At 37.3% G+C, this 18491-nt stretch overlaps 1 protein-coding gene across 6 annotated transcripts in view; it reads left to right on the plus strand.

Moving 5' to 3' along the window:
* The window catches only part of VTI1A (vesicle transport through interaction with t-SNAREs 1A), a 277532-nt gene that overhangs the window by 69205 nt on the left and 189836 nt on the right, over positions 1-18491 (plus strand). Inside the window, exon 7 of one of the 6 annotated variants that reach the window (XM_074875298.1) lies at positions 30-10969. The exons of the other annotated variants lie outside the window; for them this stretch is intronic. Coding sequence (XP_074731399.1) covers positions 30-124 — 95 coding nt within the window. The 3' untranslated portion in view covers positions 125-10969. Of the gene's footprint in view, positions 1-29; positions 10970-18491 lie in introns of those variants that run through there. 6 annotated transcript variants of the gene reach the window in all.

Consider the following 18491-nt stretch of genomic DNA (forward strand, 5'->3'; position numbering starts at 1 on the left):
TTTGTTGCATAAAAATCTTCTCTACACAGCACTGGTGAGGCCACATCTGGAGTGCTGTTTCCAGGTCTGGGCTCCATGGTACAAGACATTGACTTACTGGAGTGAGTCCAGCAAAGGGCCATGAAGAGCATTAAGGGCCTGGAGCACCTTTTATGTGAGGGGAGGCTGAGAAAGCTGACACTGTTCAACCTGGAGAAGGAAATGCTTGGGGGGAGCTTATCAATGTATATAAATAGCTGATGGGATGGAATGAAGAAGAGGGACCCAGACTGTTCTCAGTAATGCCCAACGACAGGACAAGAGGTAACGGGCACAAATTAAAACCAGTGAAACTCCATCAGAACACAAGAAAATAATTTTTTATAGTGGGAATGGTCAAACACTGAAATAGGTAGCCCAAACAATTGTGGAGCCTCCATCTGTGCAGATATTCAAAATCCAGGTGGGCATGGTCCTGGCTTTAGGTGAACCTGCTTGAGCAGGGCATCGGACTAGATGATCTCAGGAGGTCCCTTCCCACCGCAGCCATTCTGTGAGGAGGATTAGGTAGAGGTGACAACCCTTAAGTATCTATTCCATTTATGTAGTGTCTTTTCACAATTATGAATATGTGTGTTGCTTATTGTAATGAAGCTGGATGATTTTCACCTCTAAAATAAGGCACATTTGGGTCTTTCTTATTACCTTAATCAGCAAAAATACATATACTGTTTTAACCTGCCCCTGTGATCATCTAAGGATTAATCTGACATCACATAACTAATTTAATGCAATTTCACATTATCATTCCTGAAACTTAGCATGATAAATTGGAAGCTTTTTTCCTGTTTGCATCTCTAAATTGATAAGCCCTTTCATCTTATGTACAGTTGTTCTTAGAAGCTGAGATCTGTTGGAAGGTCTGACTTCCTTCTTTGAGTGGTGCTGTTGATTCATGGTATTCAGTACTGTCTGAACAGGATGCTACTTATGTCACCACCTCTAAGACACAATCCAACACTGACTGTCAGGCTTTCATAATTTGTTGGCTATCATTTGTTCATACTGAGGATGCTTAAATCTGTGCAGAAGCCTCCTGAAGGACTAAGGAAAGCCTTTAGTAACCAGTTGGTAACCAGTTCTGTAGTACTCAAGGCCTACTGTAAAGAACGTTATTCTGAATATTCAGAGGGATATGTTGCAAATTAAAGAGGCATTTGAGAAGCTGATTTGGTAGACCAGTAAGTTCACCAGAGCATTTGTGTTTTAATTGCCTGAGTTGTATGGCACGAACACACATGATGGAAATCTTTCAGGATGTACAGGAAAACCACTGGCTCTTTGAATCTTGAAGGTCTCCATTGTTTGTACCAAGTAGGGGAAGTTTTAATAACAGCTGGTAACACTGAAAAGTGCACTCATCTGCTTTTTTTTAAATCAAAATACTATTTTAAAAATATTTCTTGTTGTTATTCTAGTTTTATGTTGTCATCTTTGCTTGTAAGGAACAGACAAGCAAGTTTACACATTGATTAGCAGGCGTTTCCAACACCACTTATTACTTATGATGCTAGAGCTCAGTATTCTTAATTTCAGATAATTTAGTCTGACCATATAGCCTCAGAATATGAGAAAGATTTTTAAAATGCATGAATATTGCTGGTTTCAGTCAACAGGAGAGTCCGTTGAATTAATCTTGATTAATCACAAAATCCTTCCCATTTTGGAAGGGGAGATTTCCTAATTCCTTTCCCCATGCTTGCATTTGATGCACAGCATCAAATTGAATTCTAGAACTTCCTTATTTTGCCTGCAGAGTATTGCATTATAAGGTATCCCCTGCATTGTTGAGTCTTAGATATGTTTGCTTAGACAGGAGTATTTTGAATGAGGAATAGTTCAAAATGCTTCATTCATCTTTGGAGATAAAATTGGCATGCAAATGTTAAACACTGTCAAGGAGAGGAAGAGCAAATCTTGTTGTAGAGGACCATTGTAATCTGCAGTTGAATCGCTTTCAGTAAGTTCTTCTCAACTGCCAGATACTTTCTAGGAAAAAAAAAATCCTGGTGTGTACATAATATAGACTTCACCTTGTTTCATGACAATGTAAGAGAGAAATCCAACAATTGAATGCTCTCAAGGCTTTCTGGCAAAACTACATTGCAGGTATTTAGTTTTTTTCCTTCATGAACCATAGATATTTCTATAGCTTTCAGTACATGTAATTTGAGAAGTGTTGAGTTTGCCTCTACGAGTGATGATTATTGGATATTATGCTGTGGCTCTGATCTCTCTGAAATATCTGTGCTACTAGAAGAGTTTGTAGTTTGTGGCTAATAGATCTATTCTTTGCACCAACTCTTAAAATTTTGTCTTGGCTTCTGTTTTTGTATGCCTTTTGTAATATGTAAACATGGTGTTTTAAAGAATAGAAATCAAAGGAAGAAAAGCTGTCATTTCATTTACAGAAAATCCTTCTGAATCTCAACTTTAGGTTGCTTAAGATGTTTTTTCCAATCCTCCTTAGTCTTTGGGAATCCCAGGAATATGTAATTCTGAAACAGTTAAAGGAGAAATATCTCTGAGCAAGAGACACAACAGCTTATTTCCCACCCTTATGTGACATGAATAATTCTCAGTACTAAGGGATCCAAGCAAATTTCAGTGGCTATCACCTGTTGTAACAAACTACAGTCAAACCTCCCTTTCTGGACTGAGCCATGAATATATAAATGCAGTGGTAGCCTAACTGACAGGCAGATGGTCAGACCCACTTCAAAGTATTGGCAGCCTTCTAGGTGGAGAGCAAATGAGAATTTCATTAGACGAAGAGGTGTGTTTACTTCTTTATGAAATAATATTAGTTATTGTTTTATCTGGATGCAGAATTGACTGAAAGTACAGTGAGCGGATCAGTGAAAGTGTGTTAAGAAATGTTTGTAGAGGGCTTCTGAAGGCAGGAGTCTTCAAGTTCAGTGAATTTAGCATGAGTAGGAAGCTATTTTAAAACAGCTCCAGTAGGTGTCTTGCCAGATGTGAGCAATGGAATTTGAGGTACTAGTACATTGTCCACAGCAGCATGCCCCAGATTTGGCATGCACCCCTAGCACCTGCCCTGAAGGACCTTCTCCCCCCATATTTCATGGGGTGGTTGTGCTATTCAGGTGTCATAAATAAGATGCACACCCGAGCTGATATAAAATATGTGAAACCATAAAAATTAAAATAAGTTTATCCACTAAACTGATTCCATTCCATTACAGTTGCAAGAGCTGGAGGTTGGCTTTTCAGGTAGACAATATAGCAAGCCTTGCTATGATCAAACTAAAAAGTGTTTGCTCAGCTTAGAAAAAATTTAGTGGCTCTAACATCCAATGTTAATTTAACAAAATAGCAAACCCTAATGTCCATACATGTAGGGCTACATTAGACTAGTAGAAAGGGTGTTGCTTCTGTTGTGTTGTAATTTTGTATACTTAGTAATTTGCTTGCATTATTTAATATCACTTAGACCTTCACACCCCTGTTCTGTCTTCAGGTGAATGCATATTCCAATTACATTTGAGCTCCAAATAACTAAGAGCATGGAAATGGAAACCAAGTTTTGAAAATCACGACCTTGCTTCTAGTGCCTCTTGCATTAAATAAAAAAAAAAAAAGTCTATTCCTGTCCCAGATATTTACACTTAATATCCACCTGTTTCATCTCCAATGAATTATTCATACATGTATATGTGAATACAGTATGTAAAACCTTTCATTAGAGAAAGAGGGCTTCTGAGTTCTGGAGCATATACCAATATCTCCTCCTCAGGTGTTTCTTTGATATGCCAGAACATCTTTCTACTGAAATCTTAATCCAAAGTTTCTACAGTGAAATGAGTTTTTATGCAGTTTCCAGTCACCATCAGAGAAAGCTTTTTCATGATCCCTGTTTCTTCTGCTAGCAATGGTATTTCATGTTTCGTATATAATTTTTTTCTTTGCTGGCTGATTTCTATTAAAATCTGTTTATTGTTTCAGAAATTCATTTTGAAGTGGCATATTGCATTCCTACCTCTCTAAGCCCTCTGCCCTTCATCATAGTCTGGGCTTTAAAGTGGGGAGGAGGAAGAAATAGGGAGAGATTTTTGTTTCTGAGGATGTCAGGCCTCAGGAGTATCCCAGCTGCATGGTCATGGCAGGGAAACATGTTCGGATAGTGCTGCTGCCTGGTAACAAACAGGCAGAAGCAGCATCGAGAGGGCATGGAGAGACCAAACTACTTAGATTCCATTTTTTAGTTTTTACAGTGTAGTTGTTGATACCAGCAAAGTGCTTATTACACCTTCAGTTTGAATATTGCTTGTTGTTTCGTTGCTTGTGCAGTCACTGAGCTGCTCCCTCCACCTTCACATCTGCCACCTCCTCCCTCCTGGCCCTCCCCTCCTCCTTCCCTCCCTCTCACCAGCCTTCCCAGCTCTGACCTTCCTAATTCTAGCTCCAGATTTCACTTTAATACTTTGTCTCTATACAGATACTCCTGCACATATTTATTCAAATTCTGGCACCATCCCCATTTTCCTTAGCTCTGTGTTTCCTCTTAAAGATTTGATTCAACAGCAGTATGGGCCTTGCGTGTTTGTGGTCATGAAAAGTTTACCCAGTAACCCACCTAACCTCGTCTAGTAATGTTCAAAGTCTTCACTCTGTTCAGCGGCCCTTTGCATTTGTGTGTGTTGTCTCAAATGCAGGATATAGATATTTTGAGTATATTAATATATTTACAAGTACATAAGGTGCTTACCATAAAGTAAGGAAATGGTGAAATTTCATTATTTAGGTACTGGTGTCTAACTGCTTCGGAGTGCCCAAAACATACTTTTCCAACTACTTTTTTTGAAGAGATGAGAAAAACTTGTTTTGTAGAGTTTTTCACAGTCTATGCAGTATTGTAAGACCATTTCTATTAAAAGCTTATCTTTTGGGTACTCAGCACCTTTCAGCTGGAATTCCAATAAAATGAATGCTTATCTTTCACCTCAGTAGGTTTGGGATTATGCCATTAATGCAGCAAATAAGGAATGTCAGATCTGTTCAGTAGTACAGATTTGCTAAGGTATAGTAGGAAAAAAACTCATCCAAATTTGGCCATTTTGTCCCCTGTTCTGGAAGAAATCCCAGGTTATTTTAATGTTCACTAATGTGCAAGAATTCATTATTATGCCACATAACCATGGGACAACTCAACTTCAGTCTTGTTAGGAACAGACATCCAGTTGAAGTAAGTTTGTTTAAGACTGATTTTTGGATGAGCAAAGCCTTGCAAGAACTTCTTAAAGATACTTTATTATATGTAATAGAAACAGTTTTTCAGATTGTGAATTTTTATTCCATGCTAGAGTGATGGAAACATTTTGTTTCAGATACCTGAAACTTTATGCTTAAGTACCTCCCATGTGCATTCCGGACAAATAATCATGCAGGCTAAAATCTGTATGTTTTCACAAATACCTTGCACTTGTCATAGAATAGCTGTGAATAATATTAATATATGAATTATAAACTGAACTGTGAAGATAACTTTTAAAACATTATTTTACAAGCACTATATTGGACTACCTCTACTGTATAGACTGTTTCACAGGAAATACCTCTTACTGAATCACTGAAAACAGCATTTCAGTCTAGTTTTCTTTGGTGCTGACCCTCTTTCTCTAACGTATTTACTGGTATAAGATGGTGTTTACTGATGAAGGTATTCATTGCAGCTTATTCCTAAATCCATAGCAAAGCTTTTGAAGACTTGTTGTCCTAATAAAAATGTGAAGATTTCAAGGTTTGTAGTTATTTTTTTTGGTCTGAAGTTACATTACCTGCTTCTTTCAATTTTGAAATTACTTAGCCTCAGGAAGGTTTCCTCCCTGTGATAACATTTTAGAGTTTGTTGTCCAGTTCTGAACAGGCAAGGCAAATAAAAGAAATAAGGATAAAAATAAAAAGATGAATTAATAGTAGCTGGTTTTTCTAGTAGTCCAAGTAAAGTCTCCAAACTACCTTGGTTTGGTGAAGGGATAATGGAAAAAGCCACCAGTTCGTCTTTTCTCCATATATATATATTCTCTTTCCTCATTTGCACAACACTCTTGGCCACCATGCTCGGGTGTCTGTGAGAGATGTCAGAATTTTATCTAAAATAGGTTGTCTAGACAACCCATTGCAGTATGTGGACAAATAATGTGAAGTCATGCCTTTAGCAAGGAAATGTTCAACTCGTGTTGGCCTGAGAAGCCCTCTGATCAGGTTTCATATTCTCCCTGAGAAAAATGAGTTGTAGAGAAATTGTCCAAAAAGTTTCAGACAGTTGAGAACTGCTGGTTATTCTTGAATTAGTAAAATTCAAATCGTGAAGTATTGTCCCTAGACACTTTTCCCTTTTATTCATGATTTCTCCTCTTGCTCCCATCCTGTACCACAACCACTTCTGAACTTTCACCAAGTGAAATTGATTCTAAGTGATACTGGCTTGGCAATGACAGTCAGTCTGTTACAATCTTTAAAAGAGCTCAGCTTTAAAAGAGATCCACCTTTTGACCTTCAAATATATTAATACCCTGCTAATTTAATTACTTCCATTTGGTGATTTCACAGAACACAAGCTGTATATTTCATGAAAAAAGCAGACTTTGGTGAATTACTATTTTGGTGCCTAAGTAAACAAAATGATTTTCAAGTTTTTAACAGACTTTTCACTACCTGGGCATGGCTAAATTTGCACAGCATGAGGTCTTGTTGGGCAAAGATTCTTTGTATTATAACTTAAACCAAGAAGAAAAGTTGATGAGCTTAGACTTGAGAAAGTAAAATTCATCCTAGGGTTTTTTTTTTAATATTTCTTGTTTGAAGCCTTCTACCTCTACTTCCTGTCAGGCTTAACTGTGTTTTCCTCCAATTGCACTAAAGAACAAAGTTTAATATTAAAAAAATTTATCTGTATTGAACATGCTTTTCTAGGTAAAGTCAATATCAAAAGGGTTTTCATGGTAGATCATCTTTCAAGAGCAGTATTCTGCCCTTTTACAACTTAGGACTGAAGAGTTTTAGTTACACAAATACCTTTTTTTTTTTTTTTTTTTTTTTTTTTGGTTGAAGTATGGGGGGAGAAAAGCCCAAACTTCTGTCCTGAAATGAAACATAGAAGCAGAGGATTGAAAAACATTGTTCTCATGCCAGTATGGAATGATTGAAGAGCAGCTTATCTAGATATTTCTTCATATATTTCAAGTCATACTGTACTATTTTATGATTTTTACTACCCTGCTTATAGAATATATTTTCTCCTGTAATTACTGGCAATTATAATCCAGAAAATTATCAAATTGGTTCATGTGCAAGCGTGCAAATTTGATAAGTACTAAACATTGTGGAAACTTAGTCCAGTTGCAGTTGAAATATCTGCTTGTGTAATGTGAGTCAGGTGAGGACATAACCTCTGATTTTTGCAAATAATACTGGCCATCCAAATCTCTCTTTTTAAATCAAAAGTTTATTGGTTTTCAGTTGGATTTTGTTTGTACTGTCTTGCTTTTGAACAATGAGGTTTATCTTGGCCTAATAGCCCATAATATGAATTTTACTTGATTACTATGTAAATGTATACATTGTAAAATTGAAATTAATGCCGTTCTTATAGAAGGAGTCAGGAGTTCAATGTAGGAAGCTGTTTACTGTCTAGCTTGATTTCATGTCAGAGTGAGTTCAACTGCTGATCTGCAGTACTAGTCATCTTTCTGAACTAGCATGCTAATTTTCTGAGCTGTTACATCCTTGTTTTGAGAAACTACTGCTGGTTATTGGCTACCAGCTGTTGTAAGGAACTGTAAACCCACAAAATTGTTGTTCGTGGCTTTGAAAACTAGTTTTACAATTTTATATCAGTCTATCATAGGCCACTTAGGCACATCAGACTGTTCTCGTTTCTCTACATCTTTTCTTGGCTAAGAGTGCCTTTTGTTTTCTTCATACTAACTCATCTAGTTTAATGGAGAGTCCTTCTACTGGTTCTGTGATTTTATGTTCCTTCCATATTCTTCAAACTCTTCCCTTGCTCCTAATTTCCAGCATCATCTGTCTGGCACATTGTGGTTGTTTTTCTGCCATTTGCTATTTACCTTATATTACTTCACTAGCTCCAAAAACGTAAATGTAAAATTTTATATGAAATTTTATACTCTTAGCCAAATCATCACAATTGTAATAAATGCTCATGGTTGTAAATATGCCCAGTTATTGGCAGAGCATAAATATTTACATATTGAATTGCAAGTGTGTGTGTGCCCATGCATTCATATGCATGCTGGGGGAGAGAAGTTGTCTATTTTGCTTAGTACATTTCCAGAAGGGTTTGCAAGATAAGAACTTGTTTCCATGAGTGAGGTCAAGCTCAGTGTAATGATGTCTGAATCTAGGTATCATGAGTATCTAATTGTTGTGGTTTGCATTTTTGTGAAATAAATCACACAATTTACATTGCATATCTTGCAAAGATAAACATTGGTGCAAAGGTAATCTCTTACATCTGGTTGGCTGGTCTTTACTATGATGAACTTTTCCATATTTTATGGCCTCTGTGACTCTATAAATGTGAAGGTTTTGGAGTGTTCATGTATTTGGGGATTTGGTTCCTGTTTAGCTCTTGCAGGATCTCGACAGGCAACATACAAAACCATTAGATGAAGTGGACTGTTCGGTCTTTGCTTTTTTCATTATTCACAGAGAAGCAATAATTCTATGTTTTTATTACATGTATCTTGAAAGTATTAATCTGATTTTTGTAACTGAGTGTTGTAAGCTTTCCATGTGTTGAATGCCTTGGCACTTGACTGCTACAATAATTGTCTGGAATGCCATCGTGAGAAATTTTGTGAAAATGAGTGATTATATTTGCTTTACTCTGTATGTAAGTGCTTTTGCTGTTGTAGTGTCATATTTCTCAGTAGTGAAATATCCAACAGAGAAGTGTTAAGAATGAAATGTAGATACCACATTAATTTTGTTTCATTATCTTAATTTTTAAAAATTAACTGTTTTCAATTTTATGGTGAGGATGTATTTTAAATCCAGTCTAGAAACTATGATATTTTCTTAAATGAGTTTAAAATGGTGAGTGAGAGTCTTGCTCAAATGTTAATGAGTCAGGTGGAGGGTTTTTTATTTCATACGCCATAAAATATTCTACACAAAAAAAATTCTAGCATAAACATAAGTTTTAAATATGTCATGTACTAAATTAAGTATTTACCATAATTATTTATAGTAGAGTAAGTGTTAATTTTAACACTTAATTTTTGTCATTCCAGTTTATTGTGCTTAATTATTTTAGATTATAAATAACCCAGCAGATGTAGAAAAAAAATGTTACTTTTTTGGGCTGGTTCATGGTGAGTTAAGAAGTGGATTGATTGTTATAAAACAAGCAAGTCGACTCTACTGTTTTAAGTTCATATAATAGTGGGACAGGATGAAATTTAATTCAGTAAAAATATTCAGGATTCAGGATCAAATATAATAAGTTGTGGAGCTGCAGTTAGGATTCATTGTCTTTTTCTGAACTAATTAAGCAGGTAAGGTACTGAAATCAGATGGAAGAAAGCCATAGTTGATTATAGACATGCTTTACCATTTTCTGAAGTAATTGTAGACACTTAATTCCATCTTTGGAGAAAACGCTTATAAATACTTCTAAAAATCTGGCCCACAGAAATGGAAATTATACCAAATTTATGGAATAAATTCATCATTTCTAAATGATGAAAATGAAAAAGAAAAAAAAAGCTTGCATAACCTTTACGGTTTTCCCCGTGTTGAAGACATATTTTTGAGTTGTTTTATTCATCTAATAAAACGACGAAACAATGTTTTAACCTCCTTTTCCAAACAAGTTGCTTCAAATTCAAAATTTAAAAAAAAAAAATCACATAACAAGTAAAACATTATTTCATAAGCTACACAGCCCTTAAAGAAATACATGGAGGTATGGCATATCCTCTTCACTACCCAGAAAGGACAAAGTTGAGTTTGAAAGGTTATCCTTTGGTGGAAATTGCCATGTTTTAATGGGTATGCAGAGTGAGTGTTTTGTTAAGAAAGTAATTTAAACAAATGGTTCAAAATGAGATTGACTGCAATTATTTAATTGCACGTTTTCACTTCTAAATTACATCAAATGTGTATTTCTGTATGTTTGTAAAGAGCAATGCTTACTATTTTACTTCATTTTCCTCTTAGATACATAGATAGTTATTTGCATAAACATATTTCTTACAATATTTTAAAAACAGACCTTTCATAACCAATGAGACCTTTTATGAATCTGTAATGCTCGGCATTACATACTTGCACCATTATATGCACATTCTGTGTGGGAACTACTATGTTTTGGTAGGAAATGAATGTTTGAATATTTGTCTTGTAAATTTATGAAATGTGAAGTAAAATTTTGATATTGGCAGATGAAATATTGACAACACTGGACATAGCTTTATATTGTCTCCTGTTGTGTTGAATCTTTGCTTGCTTAAATAGTCAAAGAAATGTCCTGTTGCAATAACCCAATGACCCGTTGCTTTCACTCATATCTACAACACAGGTCTGGAGTCTAAGTATTAACAGTTTTAGTTCTGTACAATTTGTGGACTATCAGTCTTTCTGTTACAGCTTTTTTATACATAAAATAACATTTTCTGATTTGCATAATGATAAGAAGTTCTTAAATTGTAAAGTTCTGCAAATGTGTTGAATATTATTAAAGTTTTGTAGTTTCCTTGTTAGTCATTTTAAATGCTTGCTAGTAATGAGGATACTGTGCCTTGTTTGTGCTGTAAGTTTAATAGTATCTCTTCACACAAATATAATTCTTTAGAAATCTAATATGTAAGTCCCATATTTTGAGATCTTACGTTATTGACCATTTGTTATAATGGATTATCTAGCTGCAAAAATACCTGTATGGGCTTGTCATTTCACAGAATCACAGAATTGTCTAGGTTGGAAAAGACCTTGAAGATCATCCAGTCCAACCATTGACCTAACATTGACAGTTCCCAACTACACCATATCTCTCAGCGCTATGTCGACCCGACTCTTAAACACCTCCAGGGATGGGGACTCCACCACCTCCCTGGGCAGCCCATTCCAACGCCTAACTACCCGTTCTGTAAAGAAATGCTTCCTAATAGCCAGTCTAAACCTTCCCTGGCGCAACTTGAGGCCATTACCTCTTGTCCTATCGCTTATTACTTGGTTAAAGAGACTCATCCCCAGCTCTCTGCAGCCTCCTTTCAGGTAGCTGTAGAGGGCGATGAGGTCTCCCCTCAGCCTCCTCTTCTCCAGACTAAACAACCCCAGTTCCCTCAGCCGCTCCTCGTACGACCTGTGCTCCAGACCCTTCACCAGCTTCGTTGTCCTTCTCTGGACATGCTTGAATAATTCAGTGTCCTTTTTGTAGTGAGGGGCCCAAAACTGAACACAGTAATCGAGGTGTGGCCTCACCAGTGCTGAGTACAGGGGTAAGATCACTTCCCTGTCCCTGCTGGCCACGATATTTCTGATACAAGGCAGGATACCATTGGCCTTCTTGGCCACCTGGGCACACTGCTGGCTCCTGTTCAGCCGGCTGTCAATCAACACCCCCAGGTCCCTCTCTGGCTGGCAGCTCTGCAGCCACTCCTCCCCAAGCCTGTAGCGCTGCTGGGGGTTGTTGTGGCCCAAGTGCAGCACCTGGCATTTGGCCTTATTGAAGCTCATACAGTTGGCCTCAGCCCATCGCTCCAGCCTGTCCAGATCTCTCTGCAGAGCCTCCCTACCCTCGAGCCGATCAACACTCCCACCCAACTTGGTGTCATCTGCAAACTTACTGAGGGTGCACTTGATCCCCTTGTCTAGGTCATCAATAAAGATGTTAAACAGGAGTGGCCCCAAAACTGAGCCCTGGGGGACACCACTCGTGACCGGCCGCCAACTGGATTTAACTCCGTTCACCACCACTCTTTGGGCCCGGGCATCCAGCCAGTTTTTTACCCAGCAAAGTGTGTGCCCATCCAAGCCGCGAGCAGCCAGTTTCGCCAGGAGAATGCTGTGGGAAACAGTGTCAAAGGCCTTACTGAAGTCAAGGTAGACAACATCCACAGCCCTTCCCTCATCCAATAAGGAGGTTGCCCTGTCGTAGAAGGAGATCATGTTTGTCAAGCAGGACCTGCCTTTCATAAACCCATGCTGACTGGGCCTGATCATCTGGTTGTCCCGCATGTGTTGTGTGATGGTACTCAGGATGAGCTGCTCCATCAGCTTCCCGGGCACAGAAGTCAAGCTGACAGGCCTGTCAATTCCCGGATCATCCTTCCGACCCTTTTTATAGATAGGCATCACACTGGCCAATTTCCAATCTGCCGGGACCTCCCCAGTCAGCCAGGACTGCTGGTAAATGATGGAAAGCAGCTTGATGAGCACCCCAGCCAGCTCCTTCATCACCCTCGGGTGTATCCCATCCGGTCCTATAGACTTGGGTGTGTCTATGTGATGCAGTAGGTCACTATCTCCTCCTGTATTGCGAGGGGGTCGTTCTCCCAGTCTCTGTCTTCTGGCTGAGGAGGCTGGATTCCCTCAATACAGCTAGTCTTGCTATTAAAGACTGAGGCAAAGAAGGCATTAAGCACCTCAGCCTTTTCCTTGTCACTTGTTACCAAGTTTCCTCCTGCGTCTAGCAGGGGATGGAGGCTCTGCCTGGTCTTTCTTTTGCTGTTCACATACTTATAGAAACATTTCTTGTTGTCCTTGATTGCTGAAGCCAGATTAATTTCCAGCTGGGCTTTAGACCTCCTGATTTCCGCCCTGCATAGCCTCACAGCATCTTTGTAATCACTGTGAATGGCTAGCCCCTTCTTCCAAAAGCTGTAAACTCTCCTTTTCTCCCTGAAATTTCCTGAAATGTATTTCTTTCCCAGTCATTTTCCAAGAGTATGCTAGAGCTTCATTGATATTTGCCTGTATAAATTATCAGGAGACTATTTACTCACTTCTGATTTTTCTTTAGATGTGTGAATGCTTGAGTAACAAACTACAAATCAGAAGAAAACTTAGTGTGATTTTACAAGGGCCTGATCCAGAGTTCATTGAAGGCAGTAGGAAAGTTCCTCTTGATTTTGCTGTTGGAAAGAATGAGGTATAAGAAAAATCAGAATGTCCACAACTGTTATTTGGCTACTTCTTATTAGCTTTATTTTAATTTGGCAAAATATGTTAATGTCCACTTGATATTGAGTAGCCTCTAAAACTGATTCATTTTGGGTGTTGGGAAATAACACCATGAGTGACCCTTCTGTACTTGGGAGACATTAAGTTCAGAACTGAAGATATAGTTCATGAAGCCGGTACCTCTAGTTTAGTATAAGGTTTCGAGTGTTTGAAAACAGTTTGAAAATGATCCAAATAGACTCTATTCTTAACTTTTAATGTTTTGGGGGGTTTGTATCGTGTCAAATACAGTGCTTTCTTATCTCCAAAGATTAAATTTGTCCATTTTGCCTATGTAATATTTATATATGGACAGGAAATAGAAGTCAGTATCCAGATTTGTTGACCCCTGAGATATAATATTGACCTCAGTGAGTATTAACTTCTCAGATCAATAAATGCTGTTATTGACCTCAAAGAAAAATCAATAGTAGCTTGTTAATTTGCAAACTATGACTGCAAGAAAATGGTACACATTTTGTTCTTCATTATCACCTATTTATATCTATATTTTAACGCCTTCAGTATTTCCACCTAGAGATCATCATGTCAAAACATTTCAATCCCAGCTGTTAGAAGGTTGGGGAGACAGGCATTACACATTATGGAATAACTGATGAGCAGTACATGTTATTTCCCATATCTCATGAAAATAATACCCTGAACAGTTGTATATCACCTGTGTTGTTTTCCTTTTTTTGATAGTCTAGTTCATTTAATTTCATTTTCTCTGGTGCACTTCATCAAAACATTGCATAAAAGTACTATACTTTAGCTGTCAAAAGAACATTTCTACATGAATGATAAGGGGGATGAAAGACTGACTATGGGAAATGAGGAGACTGAAAGTGATCACTATAAAAATTATAATTAATATACAGTAGAGTTTTACTATTTGCATAAGGATGACAGGTTTCTGGGCAAGAATCTGCTCTGCAGCAGACTGAAATATAACTATGTGACTGTATAACAAACAAAAAAGTTTTAAATGACAAAGTATTGGTGGAGAGGTGTTGTTTTGTATCATAGCAGGTTTTGTGTATAAACACTGAAATGTCAGGTTTTACATAGTTTGAAATGCCTAAAAAATGCCTATTGCTGAAATTCAAATGTCATAACAGTTCTTTTGCATATATATCACTTTGATATTTAAACTTAAAAACCTCATAAATGATTTAATATTACTTTGGCCTTGTTATGATCTGACTGCCAAAAAAGGCAGAGGCTGATTTTTATCTGGTCTGGAGAGTAGTGTTTTCATTCACAGAAGACAAAGCACAAGTCTGTCAGCCTTTTACAGTCATTAATTCTGTCTGATACATCTGCAGTGATCTTGGCACACTGATTGCTATGTTTAGAAAACTTTTTCTTCATTAAATGACAACATGAGAGGTATTCCAATGCAAAAATAAGGCAATAGTTTAATTTTTACAATAACTGAAGTGACTGCAGGTTTTTTTGCCAGTTTGATGACTATATCATTTTGCCCTTTAATATCATGAGCTCCCAGAACTTCATTTGTGCATCCATGTTATCCTCTTGAGAGACAGTCAATGATATTATACTAATTCTGTAGATAGGCAAACCAAAGCATAATGAGGTTAATTTAAAAAAAAAAAAAAAAAAAAGAAAAAAAAGAAAAGCAGCACCAAGCTAGATTAATCTCCAAGGTTCAGATAAATGAGGCCAGTGCAGATCTGGAATGATGTTTGTGGTGATTATGCAGTATCTTTTCTGTCTTACAGAAGTCCTGAATGGTCAGGAAGGGCAGTATGTATAAACCTATATAGACATCACAAACAGTAGGAACAGTTTCCCCACTTCTCTCTGATGTTTTGAGTCATCTTTGAGTAACCGAGGAGTTTGGATCCTTCTACAGGAGGCTGAAACAGAAGTGATGCAGAATGGTGGCAGATTTGGGGAGGTTAGAAAGTTTGTAGTCACACTGCAGCAGTAGGGAGATCATGTCAGTTTTACAGTTTAGGATTATCTCTTTTTAGCCCACACAGATTGCAGAGAAGCACCAGGTATTCAAAGGGCCAAACTGCCCATGGTATATCAGAATTTTACTAGCAGAACTGGGAATAAAGTCTGGGGTAACCAGACAAACTCTTGATTGTGAGCCAAATGTGTCTCCTTGGCTCTGCAGACCACTTACTTTTCAACCTGAAAGTTATCTAGTCTGCTTAACAGTGCTACAGTGGCTGGATCTCAACATGACCCCAGGTCTCAGGATTACAGAAGATGGTGCAGATGACAGTTCTCATGATGCCTTAATGGCTGTCTGGCACCTGGTGAATTCTCTGCTCTGGAAGTGTTGTCTTTAAGGTATACTGGAGTTCAAAAAAAACCCTTACGTATTCAAACTCCTAGTCCTCTGCTATGAACATCTAATGCTTTATTTTCCGTTTTAATATTCTCTGTAATCACTAGAACTGTTTACTTAACTGATGAGAAGCATTTAGGACTGATACTAGGTCTAACTTACCCAAAAGAGAAGGAAATATAATATAATCCATAATGTTTTAGTTTTTAAAAAGTCTTGTTCAGAATCCAGTTTATGTGGTATGTCAGAAGGAGTTCAGTTTATAACTATAAAATCACTAAATTTAACTTCTCAATAGATGTCACTGACGGCAGAGTTACTGATTTCCATAATTGAAACGTTTTGAGATTTTGCACTAATGGTCAGTGGGGCACAAGCTAGTAATGTTATGAGATGAGATGTTCTGCTTAGCCTCTTTGTGAATTACTTTTACTCTCCACATTTTGCTTTATTAAGGGAATTTTTCATTTACGTCCTATTTTGGGAAAAAGTCTCTACGTTATTAAAGTATATAAAATATTTGATGCCATAAAATGGATCTATTTTAGTTTGATAAACTAGAAATATGCTGCACTGTGAGGGTCATAGCTTATAATACATACTGTTAGTACTTTTTCATTTTTCTATATTAGGAGATTAGTGAAAAATAAGCTCTATCAATTAAGTTTTATTGCAAATTTATCTTCAGATGTACAGCAGTGAAGATGATATTGAGTGATAACACTAGAGTGGATTTTGTATAAAGCAATTACAGCTTGAAAACCGCAATCTGAATGAAAATATTGCTCAGGGTTTTTTGTAATCTAGCATTAATACCAAAAAACTCTTCCTTTGGAAAGTGCTTAAATTACCTCTATTAAACACAAGACATTCCTAAGGCGTTCATGTGTGCTATTGACTGAAAAATTCTTTACTGATACCTGGTTTCACTGCTCATACTTTGGCAAATCTGTAAAGTACATGCAAGTGTGTGGTTCCACCTCTTAAGATGATTCAATTCTCTGTTTATATGATTACTATGTTTTCCTAAAGATATTACTTTGTTTATATGAATAACAGAGTTCTTAATTCAAAAATTATTTTATGAAGATGCGCTTCAGTGAAATTTCAGTTGAAATTTTCTGCATTCTTAAAAGCAATGATTTACCCTGGGAGAAGAAGCAAGCCTTTTTCATAGTATAATGTAATACATATAGCCACAAATGTTTCCTTGACATGTTATTCTGGAGATGAAGGTGCATTGAGCTTTGCAAAATTAATTTCAAGAACTTCAGAAGTGAATTGTTTAATTCTGCTCATAATGAACGAAATCTATCTGAATGCTCAAATTATTCCTATTGTAGTGTTCCATTCTGCCATCCCACCTTTAGTGGAACAGGCAGCCCCTCAAAACACGTAAACAACTGTGTTAATTTAGAAAAACAAATCAAATTGTTCAAGAGCTGTAAAGCAGTTCAGTCCCTGTTTATGGCGTAGGGAATTTAGCATGTAGCATTCATTACTTGTTTTGGAATAGCATACTTCAAAACGTTTTATTGAGTGCATGTACAAGTGCATCTACTACAAGTAGCTCTGTAGAACGCCCAATTTGGAATGAACTGAACAGTGTCTTAAGGAGGGTCAAATAATTTAGAAGTGTATCAGATGTACTCCATTGTTTCATTGTAGAGAAATAGTTTGTGGCTCTGACCAAATCTCCAGTGATGCCAGCATGAATCAAGACAATTGAGTCAAGTGGTTACAGGTTTCCATCCTTTCAAATTGATCAAATTGAAATAGCCCATTAGGAATTGATTTAAATCAGTTTAGATAAGCTCAGTCTTAGTCCTGGCCCTTGAGGCTTTGGCTACTGAAAGTTCACTTGAAGCTGGACGTATACCAGCTCCACAGGCCATCAACTTTATTAGTGTGGAGATAAGCTGATTAGATCTTGTCAATCAAAGGTGCCAATATCTCAATTGAGTGTCTCTCCCAGTCTTTCTCTCCTTCTTTGTTGCCCGCTTCAATGCCTTAAAAAAAAAAAGAGAGAGAGCAAGAGCAAGCAAGAGAGAGATGTGTGGTATGCATCCCCCTGGTTGTCACCAAGCAGGGTGCAAGGGTACTGTGATGATGTGATGACTATATTAAAGAGGACATCAATTTGTTTTAAAGTGTTTTGATTTTTTATGGTGGCATTAAGGGAGAGAACATTGTGGTTGCAGCTTTACTAGAAAGCAAAGAGTTCTAGAAGGAAAAAAAAAAAAAAAAAGTGTTTCTTTGAAACCTACCGGGTCTTTGAGTCTTGCTGTGCCAATGGGCGCTTAAGTGCTCCTGTAACTGGCATACTCTGATCCACCACCAGCTTAGGTACTATTCTTCTCTCCAAATTATTCATTTATATAAAATAAAAGGATTTGTGGATGTTTAATCCTTGCAGAACTAATTTTAAATATTTGTTAAATATAGCCTGTTTGGGAAATGTTTGGTTATACCAATAATGAGCATGATATATTGTAACAGTCTGGGAAATTGCAGCATGAATTGAGGTCAGGTTAGAACATACACAGTGACCCTCTCTTTGAACGTGAAGATACGCATGCATTGAATAAATACATGCAGATATTTGCATCTCTGCTTTGTAGAGGAAAAAACGGATAAACAGAACATCAGCTGTAAAAATCTAATAGTGCAGTGTTTCAGCTTTAGTCTTCATCATATAGTTAAAGATGGTATAGAGGAAAACTGGGCTTTTGTTCTTCACATCTGAAGTTTGCTCACACCATGCCTCCCTCATACTTCAAATGCAAACAACAGAAGCCCGTCCTTTTCTTCCATCACCCTTCGCTCACCACCCAATGAAGGCTGGAGCTACAATGCTGCAGAACTACATTGCCACACTGGATTATCTCTTTATCAGTTATTCTTCACTCCACTG

This window comes from Strix uralensis, chromosome 7, assembly GCF_047716275.1.
Source record: "Strix uralensis isolate ZFMK-TIS-50842 chromosome 7, bStrUra1, whole genome shotgun sequence".
NCBI classification, from domain to species: Eukaryota; Metazoa; Chordata; class Aves; order Strigiformes; family Strigidae; genus Strix; species Strix uralensis.